This window comes from Pelobates fuscus, chromosome 12 (assembly GCF_036172605.1).
Source record: "Pelobates fuscus isolate aPelFus1 chromosome 12, aPelFus1.pri, whole genome shotgun sequence".
Taxonomy (NCBI): domain Eukaryota; kingdom Metazoa; phylum Chordata; class Amphibia; order Anura; family Pelobatidae; genus Pelobates; species Pelobates fuscus.
In genome coordinates, this window is record NC_086328.1 from 1,833,074 (window position 1) to 1,849,230 (window position 16,157).

General features: G+C 49.6%; 1 protein-coding gene across 5 annotated transcripts in view; it reads right to left on the reverse strand.

Annotated features, from left to right (window-relative positions):
- Positions 1 to 15,167, reverse strand: part of NDRG4 (NDRG family member 4) — an 86,700-nt gene extending 71,533 nt beyond the window's left edge. For 2 of the 5 annotated variants that reach the window (XM_063438003.1, XM_063438000.1), the window contains exons 1-2: positions 4,698 to 4,755; positions 48 to 139 (exon numbers count right to left, since the gene is read on the reverse strand). In XM_063438003.1, coding sequence (XP_063294073.1) covers positions 48 to 139; positions 4,698 to 4,755 — 150 coding nt within the window. Of the gene's footprint in view, positions 1 to 47; positions 140 to 4,697; positions 4,756 to 5,288; positions 5,572 to 15,061 lie in introns of those variants that run through there. The other 3 variants (XM_063438005.1, XM_063438001.1, XM_063438004.1) reach the window with 3 other exon arrangements.
- Between the last annotated feature and the right edge of the window lie 990 nt (positions 15,168 to 16,157).

Genomic DNA, 16,157 nt, shown 5'->3' on the forward strand with positions numbered 1-16,157 from the left:
TTTATAAGCCTTTCTCAGGAATAGCCCAGGGTGAGAGAGACACTTACCATCTCAGTATCCTGTCCTCTGAGTAGAGGTTTCTCTTCTGGGAATCGTAGTTCACTCATCCCAGACAAACTGACCTCGGGTAGAAGCAAACCTATGGAAAAAGTCAAGGACATTGAGGAACAACCCAAATCATGCACCATTCGTTATGTTAATGATCACTGATAACCTCACGTCGCACAGGACTGTACCATTAGATATTCTGCCTGGGCTATAAAGCCAGAGTGAGAAGCCAATTCTGATTGAATCTTTACGATTCAATATCTTGTAGAACCACCTTTAGCAGTGATAACTTGCGGTAATTAGTTTCACTCTTCTTTACAACGTTGTATCAATACATTTAGGTTTGCTGCTATTTGTTTACACTCACCTCTCTCTTAAAGGGATCCTATAGTGCCAGGAAAACAAACCCGTTTCCCTGGCACTATAGGCTCCTGGAATGCCCCCATCCCACGTCGCTGAAGGGGTTAAAACCCCTTCAGCCCCTTACATGAAGCCATCGCAGATGTCCCTCAGTGCTGGGTCAGGCTCCGCCCACGCTCCTCTCCCGCCGGCTGACATTCACAGGGGAGACCTAATGCACAGGCACGGCAATGGCCACACGCGCATTAGACCTCCTCATAGGAAAGCATTATTCAATGCTTTCCTATGGAGAAAAATATGACGCTGTAGGTGCGCAAGGACGTCCAGTGTCAGATAACGGACCAAAAGTCGGGTTTGGATTCCGGAAGCGCCCCCAGTGGCTGTCTGTTAGAAAGCCACAGAGTGCAGACTTAGTGCTGCAATGTAAACATTGTTCTCTGTTACTGCAATGTTTTACATTGCAGCACTAAGTGCAAAAGGGAAACAGCACCCAGGCCACGTCAATGAGCTGAAGTGGTCTGGTTGCCTACAATGTCCCTTTAAGGTCCACCACAGGATTTGAATCGGGTTGTGGTCTAGACCTTGATTGGGCCACTCTTTTCATTTTTGGCCATTGTGCTGTGCTTGGGATCATTGTCCCGTTGCATGACCAAGTTTCAGCCAAGCTTTTGCTGCCGGACAGATGGCCTCACATTTGGCTCTAGAATACTTTGGTAAACAGAAGAGTTCATGGTCAACTCAATGACTACAAGGTCCCTTCCAAACAAACCAGACTTGTTCAGTCTTTTTCTATTTGTACTGCCATAAACATTAAACATGTAACACGCTAACTGACGCCTGTAGAGTCTGAGAAAGAACTCTTGGTTTTTTTGCAATTTCTCTGAGCATTGCATGGCCTCACCTTGGGGTGAATTTGCTTGGACGCCCACTGATGGAGAGATTGGCAGCTGTCTTGACTGTTTTACACTTATGAATAATCTCTCATTGTAGAATGATGGACTTTAAATTGTGTAGAAATGACCTTATAACCCTTCCTAGTTTGATGGGCAGCAACACTTGCTTCTGTAAGATCATTGCTGATGTATTTCCTCCTTGGCATTGTGTTAACACACACCGGAATGCTCTAGACCAGCAAACTGCTACAACGTTGGCATTTATAGAGGTGGTCACACTGGCTAAAGATAAAATTAATTAAGGCCATCTGAGGGCATTAGCCGCACCTGGCTGCCTCTTAATTCCTATGGAAATAGTAAGGGATTCGTTTTTCACACGTGGCTTCTCCATTCTTTCTGTTTGTTAAATAAATCATGACCCGGCGAGATACGTCATCCAAGGTTGTATTTACCTAATTTTAAGACCTGCTAAGGAACAGATAGTTATTATTAAAGGACCACTATAGGCAACCAGACCACTTCAGCTTAATCAAGTGGTCTGGGTGCCAGGTCCATCTAGGGTTAACCCTGCCTGCTGTAAACATAGCCGTTTCAGAGAAGCTGCTATGTTTACCTATGGGTTAATCCAGCCTCTAGTGACTGTCTCATTGACAGCCGCTAGAGGCGCTTCCGCGCTTCTCACTGTGATTTCCACAGTGAGAAGATGCCAGCGTCCATAGGAAAGCATTGAGAATGCTTTCCTATGGACTGGCTGAATGCACGCGCAGCTCTTGCCGCGCATGCGCATTCAGCCGATGACGGCCAAAGGAGGAGAGTTTCCCGCGCCGAGGGAGCCCGGCGCTGGCGAAAGGTAAGTGTTTAACCCCTTCCTCCCCCTTCAGCCCGGCGGGAGGGGGGCCCTGAGGGTGGGAGGGACCTATCAATATTATAGTGCCAGGAAAATGAGTTTGTTTTCCTGGCACTATAGTGGTCCTTTAAGTCCAGATATGTAAAACCATAGAATTCAAACTTTATTTTTCTCAGGACTGTAACTGCCCCAGGGAGGGCAGGTAGAGTATAACTAGGGGTAGTGATACAGCTAATTACCCCAGGGAGGGCAGGTAGAGTATAACTAGGGGTAATGATACAGCTAGTTACCCCGGGGAGGGCAGGTAGAATATAAATAGGGGAGGGGATACAGCTAGTTACCGCAGGGAGGGCAGGTAGAGTATAACCAGGGGTAGTGATACAGATAGTTACCCCAGGGAGGGCAGGTAGAGTATAACTAGGGGGCGTGATACAGCTAGTTACCCCAGGGAGGGCAGGTAGAGTATAACTAGGGTAGGGGATACAGCTAGTTACCGCAGGGAGGGCAGTTAGAGTATAACCAGGGGTAGTGATACAGCTAGTTACCCCAGGGAGGGCAGGTAGAGTATAACTAGGGGGCGTGATACAGCTAGTTACCCCAGTGAGGGCAGGTAGAGTATAACTAGGGGAAGGGATATAGCTAATTACCCCGGGGAGGGCAGGTAGAATATAACTAGGGGGTGTGATACAGCTTGTTACCCCAAGGATGGCAGGTAGAGTATAACTAGGGGAAGGTATACAGTTACCCCAGGAGGGGCAGTAGTGTATTACTGGGCACAGGAAATGGGTGTCAGTCATGTGGGCTGTCATAGATTCAGGGACACAAATTAATGTTCATTATCTTCCAGGTTAGTTCTAAGTCCTGTAATAAAATTTGTGTTTAAAAGTTAATTCAACAAAAATGAACTAAAATACAGACAGACAGAGCTTGGCATGGACAGACTGACGGAAACACGGCTGCTTCGACTGCTGACTCACGCTCCTGACACACATAGAGGTGTGAGATACGCACATTACTCAATCCAACCTGTGAACTGATATCCGTGCGGCTTTAATACTAATTAAAGTCAAACTTTCTCACATGATAAACACTGTACTGCCACCCTCGCTCTATGCTTCCATTCCCACCCTTCCCTGCAGCCATTTCCCCCATTCCAGCCCTTTCTGATACAGAATATGCCTCCCAGACCTTCCATCTCTTTTGCTTTTGAACGTATTCCTCAAGTCCCAACATGTAAATACCTTTCTCAGTCTTCATTCCTTATTATCCAATATCTCCCTCTTTCCTGGTGACATTCAATACTTCTATTTATTCCTTGTTCTTTCTTTCTGTCCCACCATTACATCCCACCATTCAATGCCTACAGCCACCCAAAGATTCTCTTTATGATGTCTTGCTCCAACCCTCCTTGTTCTATTCCCTCTCTCCTCGTCACCCCATCCCATCCAACCTGCTAAAATTGTTCCATCATCCATCCTGCCCCAACTGTCCCATTCAACCTGCCCCAACTGTCCCATCATCCATCCCATTCATCCATCTAAAAGGTCACATTACCCCGTCCCATTCATCCTACCCCAACTGTCACATCATCTGATCCATCCTGCTCCAACTAACCCATCCATCCTGCCCCAACTGTCCAATTATCCCATCCAACCTGCTCTGACTGTACCATCATCCAGTCCCACCCAATCTGTTCCGACTGTCCCATCATCCATCCTGCTAAAACGGTTACATCATCTCGTCCCATCCATCCTGCCCCAACTGTCCAATTATCCCATCCAACCTGCTCTGACTGTCCCATCATCCAGTCCCACCCAATCTGTTCTGACTGTCCCATCATCCATCCTGCTAAAACTGTTACATCATCTCATCCCATCCATCCTGCCCCAAACTGTCCCATCATCCTGCCCCAACAGTCCTATTATACGGTCCAATCCAACCTGCTCTGACTGTCCCATCATCCTGTCCCAACTCTTCCACCATCTCGTCCCATTCGTCGTTCCCCAACTGTCCCATCATCCCGTCCAGTTCATTCTGCCCCAACTGTCACTTTGCATCCATCCTGTCGTCCTATTCATCTTGCCTCAACTGTCCCATCGTCAAGTCCCATCCATCCCGCCCCAAGTGTCCCATCCAACCAGCTCAAACTGTCCAATCATCCATTCCATTCATCCTGCTAAGTGGCACATCATCCTGTCCAATCAATCCTGACCCAACTGTCCCATCATCCCTTCCATCCATCCAGCCCCAACTGTCCCATCAATCGTCTCGTCCCGTTCCATTTTACTCCTTCCATGTGCTGCCATATAATGACACCATTCAAATCCAGACTCTGCCAGTCCATGCCATGCCCACATCATGCCAATCCAATGTTCTTTCAGTCTCCATTCTGTTTCTTCCTGTGCTTTACTTCTGGTACCATAACTTCTCTCCCACACATACCCTTGGCCATACGGCCAAATATCTGTCTAATTGTATGCCACCCCACCTTCCAACGTCTGCCATCCATGCACTAGCAGCAGTAAAACCCTGAACACCCCAATAAATACCTCTCTCTTCTCCATGCCACAAGGATATCAGGGAGGAAAACATTCTCGCACTCTGCATACCCAGCTCGAAGACGCCCCACCTTCCCAACCGAGCTACGGAACATATACATTATAGGTGCCGCCCCCAGGATGGCATCTGCCCAACATGCTGTCTGACAGTGCAACAAGGGCATTTACTGCCCATCATAACAGCTCACAAATCTCAACCAATGTAATGACACGAAATATCATCTCCTGAATAACTTCAACTACATCTAAATAACAAGGAAACCAGCAAACTGTATGCTGCGTTCCCTTCACCTGTAACCCTTCCAATGCCAAGCGGCCAATGCTACATCCAATCATAACCTGAACAAATGACAAGCCACCATTAACCCTTCAAATGCCAGCTGCTCAATCCCAATCCTCCAGGAGATGTTCTGGTGAAAGGTGAGGAGGTGGGTATCGGAGGCGGCACATATCTGACAGGACAGACCTCGTTGCCATACCCAGGTAGCACAGTCCTTGCTGGCATGTAAACACATTTTGTCTTGGCATGCACAAGGTGACTCCCAGAAAGGGGCCATGGGTTAGCAGAACACAGACTATTACCTGCCCATAGCTCTATCTTGTGCCCCAGAAGCTTCATCATTTCCACAGACAAGGCAGCTAATGACAGCACAGTGCAGAGCTACGTCTGAGGAGCTGTCCAGCACTGATGGAGAGTGGGTGCAATGCAACACAAAGCCCGCAAACAAAAGATGGGATCAAACTGTACAGAAGAGGCAGGCAAGGATGCTCCAAGGAGCAGAAAACTGGGGCAAGAAGGCAGAAAAGACCCAGAGCCTAGTGAGGGATCTCTCCTGAAAAGCTCTGACATGGAATGTGAAAAGGAGGGAGTGACAGGGAGAGGGTGGGGGCAACAGAAAGAGAATGCAAGGGAGATAGTGAGGGAGAAAATGAGGAAGAAAGAAACAGAGAGGGAGAGAACAAGGAAGAGAGAAACAGAGAGGAAGGGAGAGAACGAGGAAGAAAGAAACAGAGAGGAAGGGAGAGAACGAGGAAGAAAGAAACAGAGAGGAAGGAAGAGAATGAGGAAGAGAGAAACAGAGAGGAAGGGAGAGAACGAGGAAGAGAGAAACAGAGAGGAAGGGAGAGAACAAGGAAGAAAGAAACAGAGAGGAAGGGAGAGAACGAGGAAGAAAGAAACAGAGAGGAAGGGAGAGAACGAGGAAGAAAGAAACAGAGAGGAAGGGAGAGAACGAGGAAGAAAGAAACAGAGAGGAAGGGAGAGAACGAGGAAGAAAGAAACAGAGAGGAAGGGAGAGAACAAGGAAGAAAGAAACAGAGAGGAAGGGAGAGAACGAGGAAGAGAGAAACAGAGAGGAAGGGAGAGAACGGGGAAGAGAGAAACAGAGAGGAAGGGAGAGAACGGGGAAGAGAGAAACAGAGAGGAAGGGAGAGAACGCGGAAGAAAGAAACAGAGAGGAAGAGAGAGAACAAAGAGAAACAGAGAGGAAGGGAGAGAACGAGGAAGTGAGAAACAGAGAGGAAGGGAGAGGACGAGGAAGAGAGAAACAGAGAGGAAGGGAGAGAAAGAGGAAGAAAGAAACAGAGAGGAAGGGAGAGAACGAGGAAGAGAGAAACAGAGAGGAAGGGAGAGAACAAAGAAGAGAGAAACAGAGAGGAAGGGAGAGAACGGGGAAGAGAGAAACAGAGAGGAAGGGAGAGAACGCGGAAGAAAGAAACAGAGAGGAAGAGAGAGAACAAAGAGAAACAGAGAGGAAGGGAGAGAACGAGGAAGAGAGAAACAGAGAGGAAGGGAGAGAACAAGGAAGAAAGAAACAGAGAGGAAGGGAGAGAACGGGGAAGAGAGAAACAGAGAGGAAGGGAGAGAACGGGGAAGAGAGAAACAGAGAGGAAGGGAGAGAACGCGGAAGAAAGAAACAGAGAGGAAGAGAGAGAACAAAGAGAGAAACAGAGAGGAAGGGAGAGAACGAGGAAGTGAGAAACAGAGAGAAAGGGAGAGAACGAGGAAGAGAGAAAGGGAGAGGACGAGGAAGAGAGAAACAGAGAGGAAGGGAGAGAAAGAGGAAGAAATAAACAGAGAGGAAGGGAGAGAACGAGGAAGAGAGAAACAGAGAGGAAGGGAGAGAACAAAGAAGAGAGAAACAGAGAAGAAGGGAGAGAACGAGGAAGAAAGAAACAGAGAGGAAGGAAGAGAATGAGGAAGAGAGAAACAGAGAGGAAGGGAGAGAACGAGGAAGAGAGAAACAGAGAGGAAGGGAGAGAACAAGGAAGAAAGAAACAGAGAGGAAGGGAGAGAACGAGGAAGAAAGAAACAGAGAGGAAGGGAGAGAACGAGGAAGAAAGAAACAGAGAGGAAGGGAGAGAACGAGGAAGAAAGAAACAGAGAGGAAGGGAGAGAACAAGGAAGAGAGAAACAGAGAGGAAGGGAGAGAACGAGGAAGAGAGAAAGGGAGAGGACGAGGAAGAGAGAAACAGAGAGGAAGGGAGAGAACGGGGAAGAGAGATACAGAGAGGAAGGGAGAGAACGAGGAAGAGAGAAAGGGAGAGGACGAGGAAGAGAGAAACAGAGAGGAAGGGAGAGAAAGAGGAAGAAATAAAAAGAGAGGAAGGGAGAGAACAAGGAAGAGAGAAACAGAGAGGAAGGGAGAGAACGAGGAAGAAAGAAACAGAGAGGAAGGGAGAGAACGAGGAAGAAAGAAACAGAGAGGAAGGAAGAGAATGAGGAAGAGAGAAACAGAGAGGAAGGGAGAGAACGAGGAAGAGAGAAACAGAGAGGAAGGGAGAGAACAAGGAAGAAAGAAACAGAGAGGAAGGGAGAGAACGAGGAAGAAAGAAACAGAGAGGAAGGGAGAGAACGAGGAAGAAAGAAACAGAGAGGAAGGGAGAGAACGAGGAAGAAAGAAACAGAGAGGAAGGGAGAGAACGAGGAAGAAAGAAACAGAGAGGAAGGGAGAGAACGGGGAAGAGAGAAACAGAGAGGAAGGGAGAGAACGCGGAAGAAAGAAACAGAGAGGAAGAGAGAGAACAAAGAGAGAAACAGAGAGGAAGGGAGAGAACGAGGAAGTGAGAAACAGAGAGGAAGGGAGAGGACGAGGAAGAGAGAAACAGAGAGGAAGGGAGAGAAAGAGGAAGAAAGAAACAGAGAGGAAGGGAGAGAACGAGGAAGAGAGAAACAGAGAGGAAGGGAGAGAACAAAGAAGAGAGAAACAGAGAAGAAGGGAGAGAACGAGGAAGAAAGAAACAGAGAGGAAGGGAGAGAACGAGGAAGAAAGAAACAGAGAGGAAGGGAGAGAACGAGGAAGAAAGAAACAGAGAGGAAGGGAGAGAACGAGGAAGAGAGAAACAGAGAGGAAGGGAGAGAACGGGGAAGAGAGAAACAGAGAGGAAGGGAGAGAACGGGGAAGAGAGAAACAGAGAGGAAGGGAGAGAACGCGGAAGAAAGAAACAGAGAGGAAGAGAGAGAACAAAGAGAGAAACAGAGAGGAAGGGAGAGAACGAGGAAGTGAGAAACAGAGAGGAAGGGAGAGGACGAGGAAGAGAGAAACAGAGAGGAAGGGAGAGAAAGAGGAAGAAAGAAACAGAGAGGAAGGGAGAGAACGAGGAAGAGAGAAACAGAGAGGAAGGGAGAGAACAAAGAAGAGAGAAACAGAGAAGAAGGGAGAGAACGAGGAAGTGAGAAACAGAGAGGAAGGGAGAGGACGGGGAAGAGAGAAACAGAGAGGAAGGGAGAGAACGAGGAAGAGAGAAACAGAGAGGAAGGGAGAGAACAAGGAAGAAAGAAACAGAGAGGAAGGGAGAGAACGGGGAAGAGAGAAACAGAGAGGAAGGGAGAGAACGGGGAAGAGAGAAACAGAGAGGAAGGGAGAGAACGCGGAAGAAAGAAACAGAGAGGAAGAGAGAGAACAAAGAGAGAAACAGAGAGGAAGGGAGAGAACGAGGAAGTGAGAAACAGAGAGAAAGGGAGAGAACGAGGAAGAGAGAAAGGGAGAAGACGAGGAAGAGAGAAACAGAGAGGAAGGGAGAGAAAGAGGAAGAAATAAACAGAGAGGAAGGGAGAGAACGAGGAAGAGAGAAACAGAGAGGAAGGGAGAGAACAAAGAAGAGAGAAACAGAGAAGAAGGGAGAGAACGGGGAAGAGAGAAACAGAGAGGAAGGGAGAGAACAAAGAAGAAAGAAACAGAGAGGAAGGGAGAGAACGAGGAAGAGAGAAACAGAGAGGAACGGAGAGAACGAGGAAGAGAGAAACAGAGAGGAAGGGAGAGAACGGGGAAGAGAGAAACAGAGAGGAAGGGAGAGGACGAGGAAGAGAGAAACAGAGAGGAAGGGAGAGAAAGAGGAAGAAAGAAACAGAGAGGAAGGGAGAGAACGAGGAAGAGAGAAACAGAGAGGAAGGGAGAGAACAAGGAAGAAAGAAACAGAGAGGAAGGAAGAGAACAAGGAAGAAAGAAACAGAGAGGAAGGGAGAGAACGGGGAAGAGAGAAACAGAGAGGAAGGAAGAGAACGAGGAAGAAAGAAACAGAGAGGAAGGGAGAGAACAAAGAAGAAAGAAACAGAGAGGAAGGAAGAGAACGAGGAAGAGAGAAACAGAGAGGAAGGGAGAGAACAAGGAAGAAAGAAACAGAGAGGAAGGGAGAGAACGGGGAAGAGAGAAACAGAGAGGAAGGGAGAGAACGGGGAAGAGAGAAACAGAGAGGAAGGGAGAGAACGCGGAAGAAAGAAACAGAGAGGAAGAGAGAGAACAAAGAGAGAAACAGAGAGGAAGGGAGAGAACGAGGAAGTGAGAAACAGAGAGAAAGGGAGAGAACGAGGAAGAGAGAAAGGGAGAGGACGAGGAAGAGAGAAACAGAGAGGAAGGGAGAGAAAGAGGAAGAAAGAAACAGAGAGGAAGGGAGAGAACGAGGAAGAGAGAAACAGAGAGGAAGGGAGAGAACAAAGAAGAGAGAAACAGAGAAGAAGGGAGAGAACGGGGAAGAGAGAAACAGAGAGGAAGGGAGAGAACAAAGAAGAAAGAAACAGAGAGGAAGGGAGAGAACGAGGAAGAGAGAAACAGAGAGGAACGGAGAGAACGAGGAAGAGAGAAACAGAGAGGAAGGGAGAGAACGGGGAAGAGAGAAACAGAGAGGAAGGGAGAGGACGAGGAAGAGAGAAACAGAGAGGAAGGGAGAGAAAGAGGAAGAAAGAAACAGAGAGGAAGGGAGAGAACGAGGAAGAGAGAAACAGAGAGGAAGGGAGAGAACAAGGAAGAAAGAAACAGAGAGGAAGGAAGAGAACAAGGAAGAAAGAAACAGAGAGGAAGGGAGAGAACGGGGAAGAGAGAAACAGAGAGGAAGGAAGAGAACGAGGAAGAAAGAAACAGAGAGGAAGGGAGAGAACAAAGAAGAAAGAAACAGAGAGGAAGGAAGAGAAAGAGGAAGAAAGAAACAGAGAGGAAGGGAGAGAACAAAGAAGAAAGAAACAGAGAGGAAGGGAGAGAATGAGGAAGAGAGAAACAGAGAGGAACGGAGAGAACGAGGAAGAGAGAAACAGAGAGGAAGGGAGAGAACGGGAAAGAGAGAAACAGAGAGGAAGGGAGAGGACGAGGAAGAGAGAAACAGAGAGGAAGGGAGAGAAAGAGGAAGAAAGAAACAGAGACGAAGGGAGAGAACGAGGAAGAAAGAAACAGAGGAAGGGAGAGAACGAGGAAGAAAGAAACAGAGGAAGGGAGAGAACGAGGAAGAAAGAAACAGAGAGGAAGGGAGAGAACGAGGAAGAGAGAAACAGAGAGGAAGGGAGAGAACGAGGAAGAGAGAAACAGAGAGGAAGGGAGAGAACGAGGAAGAGAGAAACAGAGAGGAAGGGAGAGAAAGAGGAAGAAAGAAACAGAGAGGAAGGGAGAGAACGAGGAAGAAAGAAACAGAGAGGAAGGGAGAGAACGAGGAAGAGAGAAACAGAGAAAGGGAGAGAACGAGGAAGAAAGAAACAGAGAGGAAGGGAGAGAACGAGGAAGAGAGAAACAGAGAGCAAGGGAGAGAACGAGGAAGAGAGAAACAGAGAGGAAGGGAGAGAACGAGGAATAAAGAAACAGAGAGGAAGGGAGAGAACGAGGAAAAAAGAAAGAGAGGAAGGGAGAGAACGAGGAAAAAAGAAAGAGAGGAATGGAGAGAACGAGGAATAAAGAAACAGAGAGGAAGGGAGAGAATGAGGAAGAAAGAAACAGAGAGGAAGGGAGAGAACGAGGAAAAAAGAAACAGAGAGGAAGGGAGAGAACAAGGAAGAAAGAAACAGAGAGGAAGGGAGAGAACAAAGAAGAGAGAAACAGAGAGGAAGGGAGAAAACGAGGAAAAAAGAAACAGAGAGGAAGGGAGAGAATGAGGAAGAGAGAAACAGAGAGGAAGGGAGAGAACGAGGAAGAAAGAAACAGAGAGGAAGGGAGAGAACGAGGAAGAAAGAAACAGAGATGAAGGGAGAGAACGAGGAAGAGAGAAACAGAGAGAAAGGGAGAGAACGAGGAAGAAAGAAACAGAGAGGAAGGGAGAGAACGAGGAAGAAAGAAACAGAGAGGAAGGAAGAGAACGAGGAAGAGAGAAACAGAGAGGAAGGGAGAGAACGAGGAAGAAAGAAACAGAGAGGAAGGGAGAGAACGAGGAAGAGAGAAACAGAGAGGAAGGGAGAGAACGAGAGCGCAAGGGAGGCAGTGAGGGAGAGAGTAAGAGACAAAGGGAGTTAGAGTCAAGCCATGCAGTTAGACAGCTCAGTGCAGACATTTTACAGACAGACAGTTAGACAGCCTGGGTGACAGCTCAGTGCAGACAGCCTGGGTGACTGCACACAGTCTACTAAAAAAGGGGCAACAACAAGCTGCAAGGAGGGGTCAGGATGCAGCCACTGGGGGGCAGTAAACCCCCCATACCATATTATACAGGGTTACACCCTTTATTTGAAACACTGGGGGCAATAAATCCCCCATACCATACTATACAGGATTACACCCCCTTGTATGAAACACTGGGGGGGGGGGGCGGGGCGGGGCAATAACAGCCCCATACCATATAATACAGGATTACATTACACCCCTTGTATGAAACACTGGGGGAGGGGGAGGGGGGGGCAATAAATCCCCCATACCATATAATACAGGATTACATTACACCCCCTGTATGAAACACTGGGGGAGGGGGAGGGGGAGGGGGGGCAATAAATCCCCCATACCATATAATACAGGATTACATTACACCCCCTGTATGAAACACTGGGGGAGGGGGAGGGGGAGGGGGGGCAATAAATCCCCCATACCATATAATACAGGATTACATTACACCCCCTGTATGAAACACTGGGGGAGGGGGAGGGGGGGGCAATAAATCCCCCATACCATATAATACAGGATTACATTACACCCCCTGTATGAAACACTGGGGGAGGGGGAGGGGGGGCAATAAATCCCCCATACCATATAATACAGGATTACATTACACCCCCTGTATGAAACACTGGGGGAGGGGGAGGGGGGGCAATAAATCCCCCATACCATATAATACAGGATTACATTACACCCCCTGTATGAAACACTGGGGGAGGGGGAGGGGCAATAAATCCCCCATACCATATAATACAGGATTACATTACACCCCGTGTATGAAACACTGGGGGAGGGGGAGGGGGGGGGGGGCAATAAATCCCCCATACCATATAATACAGGATTACATTACACCCCCTGTATGAAACACTGGGGGAGGGGGGGGGGGCAATAAATCCCCCATACCATATAATACAGGATTACATTACACCCCCTGTATGAAACACTGGGGGAGGGGGGGGGGGGGGGGGGGCAATAAATCCCCCTTACCATATAATACAGGATTACATTACACCCCCTGTATGAAACACTGGGGGAGGGGGAGGGGGGGGCAATAAATCCCCCATACCATATAATACAGGATTACATTACACCCCTTGTATGAAACACTGGGGGAGGGGGGGCAATAAATCCCCCTTACCATATAATACAGGATTACATTACACCCCCTGTATGAAACACTGGGGGAGGGGGAGGGGGGGGCAATAAATCCTCCATACCATATAATACAGGATTACATTACACCCCCTGTATGAAACACTGGACACTATTCCCCAATTAACACACCCATTGCCACACCCAGTGCCAGGTGACAGCCAGTCCATGGGGCATCAAACCAGGCCTCAGCCTTAATATCAATCACTACTAACCCTTTAATTCACAGCCATGCCATCAACCTATCCTTTCAATGCCAAAAATGCCAGGCACCAATACCCCTTCTACTATTTTACTAACAGCCATACCAGTCTCTGACTCTGGTAGCCAGTCCAGTCTCTCTGGTAGCCATGCCAGTCTTTCTGTCTCTGATAGCCATGCCAGTCTCTGGTAGCCATAACAGTCTCTATGGTAGCCAGTCCAGTCTGTCTCTGATAGCCATGCCAGTCTCTGTCTGTAGCCATGCCAGTCTCTGGTAGCCATGCCAGACTCTCTAGTAGCCATGCCTGTCTCTCTGTCTGGTAGCCATGCCAGTCTCTCTGTCTGTAGCCATGCCAGTCTCTGGTAGCCATGCCAGACTCTCTATTAGCCATGCTTGTCTCTCTGTCTCTGGCTGCAGCCGTGCCAGTCTGTCTCTGGTAGCCATGGCAGTCTCTGGTAGCCATGCCAGTCTCTCTGTCTTTGTCTGTGCCATGCCAGTCTCTGGTAGCCATGCCAGTCTCTCTATCAGCCATGCCAGTCTGTCTCTGGTAGCCATGCCAGTCTCTCTGTCTGTCTGTAGCCATGCCAGTCTGTCTCTGGTAGCCATGCCAGTCTCTCTGTCTTTGTCTTAGCCATGCCGGTCTCTGGTAGCCATGCCAGTCTGTCTCTGGTAGCCATGCCAGTCTCTCTGTCAGCCATGCCAGTCTCTGTCTCTGTCTGTAGCCATGCCAGTCTGTCTCTGTCTGTAGCCATGCCAGTCTGTCTCTGTCTGTAGCCATGCCAGTCTGTCTCTGTTAGCCATGCCAGTCTCTCTGTCTTTGTCTGTAGCCATGCCAGTCTCTGGTAGCAATGCCAGTCTCTGGTAGCCATGCAGTCTGTCTCTGGTAGCCATGCCAGTCTGTCCCTGGTAGCCATGCCAGTCTATCAGCCATGCCAGTCTGTCTCTGGTAGCCATGCCAGTCTCTCTATCAGCCATGCCAGTATGTCTCTGGTTGCCATGCCAGTCTCTCTATCAGCCATGCCAGTTTGTCCCTGGTAGCCATGCCAGTCTGTCTCTGGTAGCCATGCCAGTCTCTCTATCAGCCATGCCAGTCTGTCCCTGGTAGCCATGCCAGTCTGTCTCTGGTAGCCATGTCAGTCTCTCTATCAGCCATACCAGTCTGTCCCTGGTAGCCATGCCAGTCTCTCGTAGCCATGCCAGTCTGTCTCTGGTAGCCGTGCCAGTCTCTCTATCAGCCATGCCAGTCTGTCTCTGGTAGCCATGCCAGTCTCTGTCTGTAGCCATGCCAATCTGTCTCTGGTAGCCATGCCAGTCTGTCTCTGGTAGCCATGCCAGTCTCTCTATCAGCCATACCAGTCTGTCTCTGGTAGCCATGCCAGTCTGTCTCTGGTAGCCATGCCAGTCTCTCTATCAGCCATGCCAGTCTGTCTCTGGTAGCCATGCCAGTCTTTCTGTCTCTGGCAGCCATGCCAGTCTGTCTCTGGTAGCCATGCCAGTCTCTCTGTCTCTGGTAGCCATGCCAGTCTGTCTCTGGTAGCCATGCCAGTCTGTCTCTGGTAGCCATGCCAGTCTGTCTCTGGTAACCATGCCAGTCTGTCTCTGGTAGCCATGCCAGTCTCTCTGTCTCTGGTAGCCATGCCAGTCTCTCTGTCTCTGGTAGCCATGCCAGTCTGTCTCTGGTAGCCATGCCAGTCTGTCTCTGGTAGCCATGCCAGTCTCTGTCTCTGGTAGCCATGCCAGTCTCTGTCTCTGGTAGCCATGCCAGTCTCTCTGTCTCTGGTAGCCATGCCAGTCTTTCTGTCTCTGGTAGCCATGCCAGTCTGTCTCTGGTAGCCATGCCAGTCTGTCTCTGGTAGCCATGCCAGTCTGTCTCTGGTAGCCATGCCAGTCTGTCTCTGGTAGCCATGCCAGTCTCTCTGTCTCTGGTAGCCATGCCAGTCTTTCTGTCTCTGGTAGCCATGCCAGTCTGTCTCTGGTAGCCATGCCAGTCTGTCTCTGGTAGCCATGCCAGTCTTTCTGTCTCTGGTAGCCATGCCAGTCTGTCTCTGGTAGCCATGCCAGTCTGTCTCTGGTAGCCATGCCAGTATTCCCTGGATGGCCGACGTTGCCATGTTTCCCCCTCCCCATACTAACGCTAGGTGCCCCCCCCCCCCAGTACCTACCTGTGAAGTCCCGGCACGTGCAGAGCTGGCAGGGGTGGGTACCCGTGAGATGGCCCGAGCAGAGCAGACTGGGGGAAACTGCGCTGCGTCAGTGGGAAGGGGGAGGGGGATGGGCTACAGTCTGAAAGGTGGAGCCCACCATTAATAATACCCTCCCTGCCCCCCCACCATTAATAATACCCTCCCTGCCCCCCCCCCCCCACCATTAATAATACCCTCCCTGCCCCTCCACCCACCCACCATTAATAATACCCTCCCGGCCCCCCCACCGACCATTAATAATACCCTCCCTGCCCCTCCACCCACCCACCATTAATAATACCCTCCCGGCCCCCCCACCGACCATTAATAATACTCTCCCTGCCCCCCCCCCCACCATTAATAATACCCTCCCTGCCCCCCCCCCCCCAACATTAATAATACCCTCCCTGCCCCCCCACCCACCATTAATAATACCCTCCCTGCCCCCCCACCCACCATTAATAATACCCTCCCTGCCCCCCCCACCCCACCATTAATAATACCCTCCCTGCCCCCCACCATTAATGATACCCTCCCTGCCCACCCACCATTAATAATACCCTCCCTGCCCCCCCACCCACCATTAATAATACCCTCCCTGCCCCCCCACCCACCATTAATAATACCCTCCCGGCCCCCCCACCCACCATTAATAATACCCTCCCTGCCCCTCCACCCCACCATTAATAATACCCTCCCTGCCCCCCCACCCACCATTAATAATACCCTCCCTGCCCCCCCACCCCACCATTAATAATACCCTCCCTGCCCCCCCACCCCACCATTAATAATACCCTCCCTGCCCCCCACCCACCATTAATAATACCCTCCCTGCCCCTCCACCCACCATTAATAATACCCTCCCTACCCCCCCACCCCACCATTAATAATACCCTCCCTGCCCCCCCCCCTCCACCCCACCATTAATAATACCCTCCCTGCCCCCCCCCCTCCACCCCACCATTAATAATACCCTCCCTGCCCCCCCACCCACCATTAATAATACCCTCCCTGCCCCCCACCCACCATTAATAATACCCTCCCTGCCCCTCCACCCACCATTAATAATACCCTC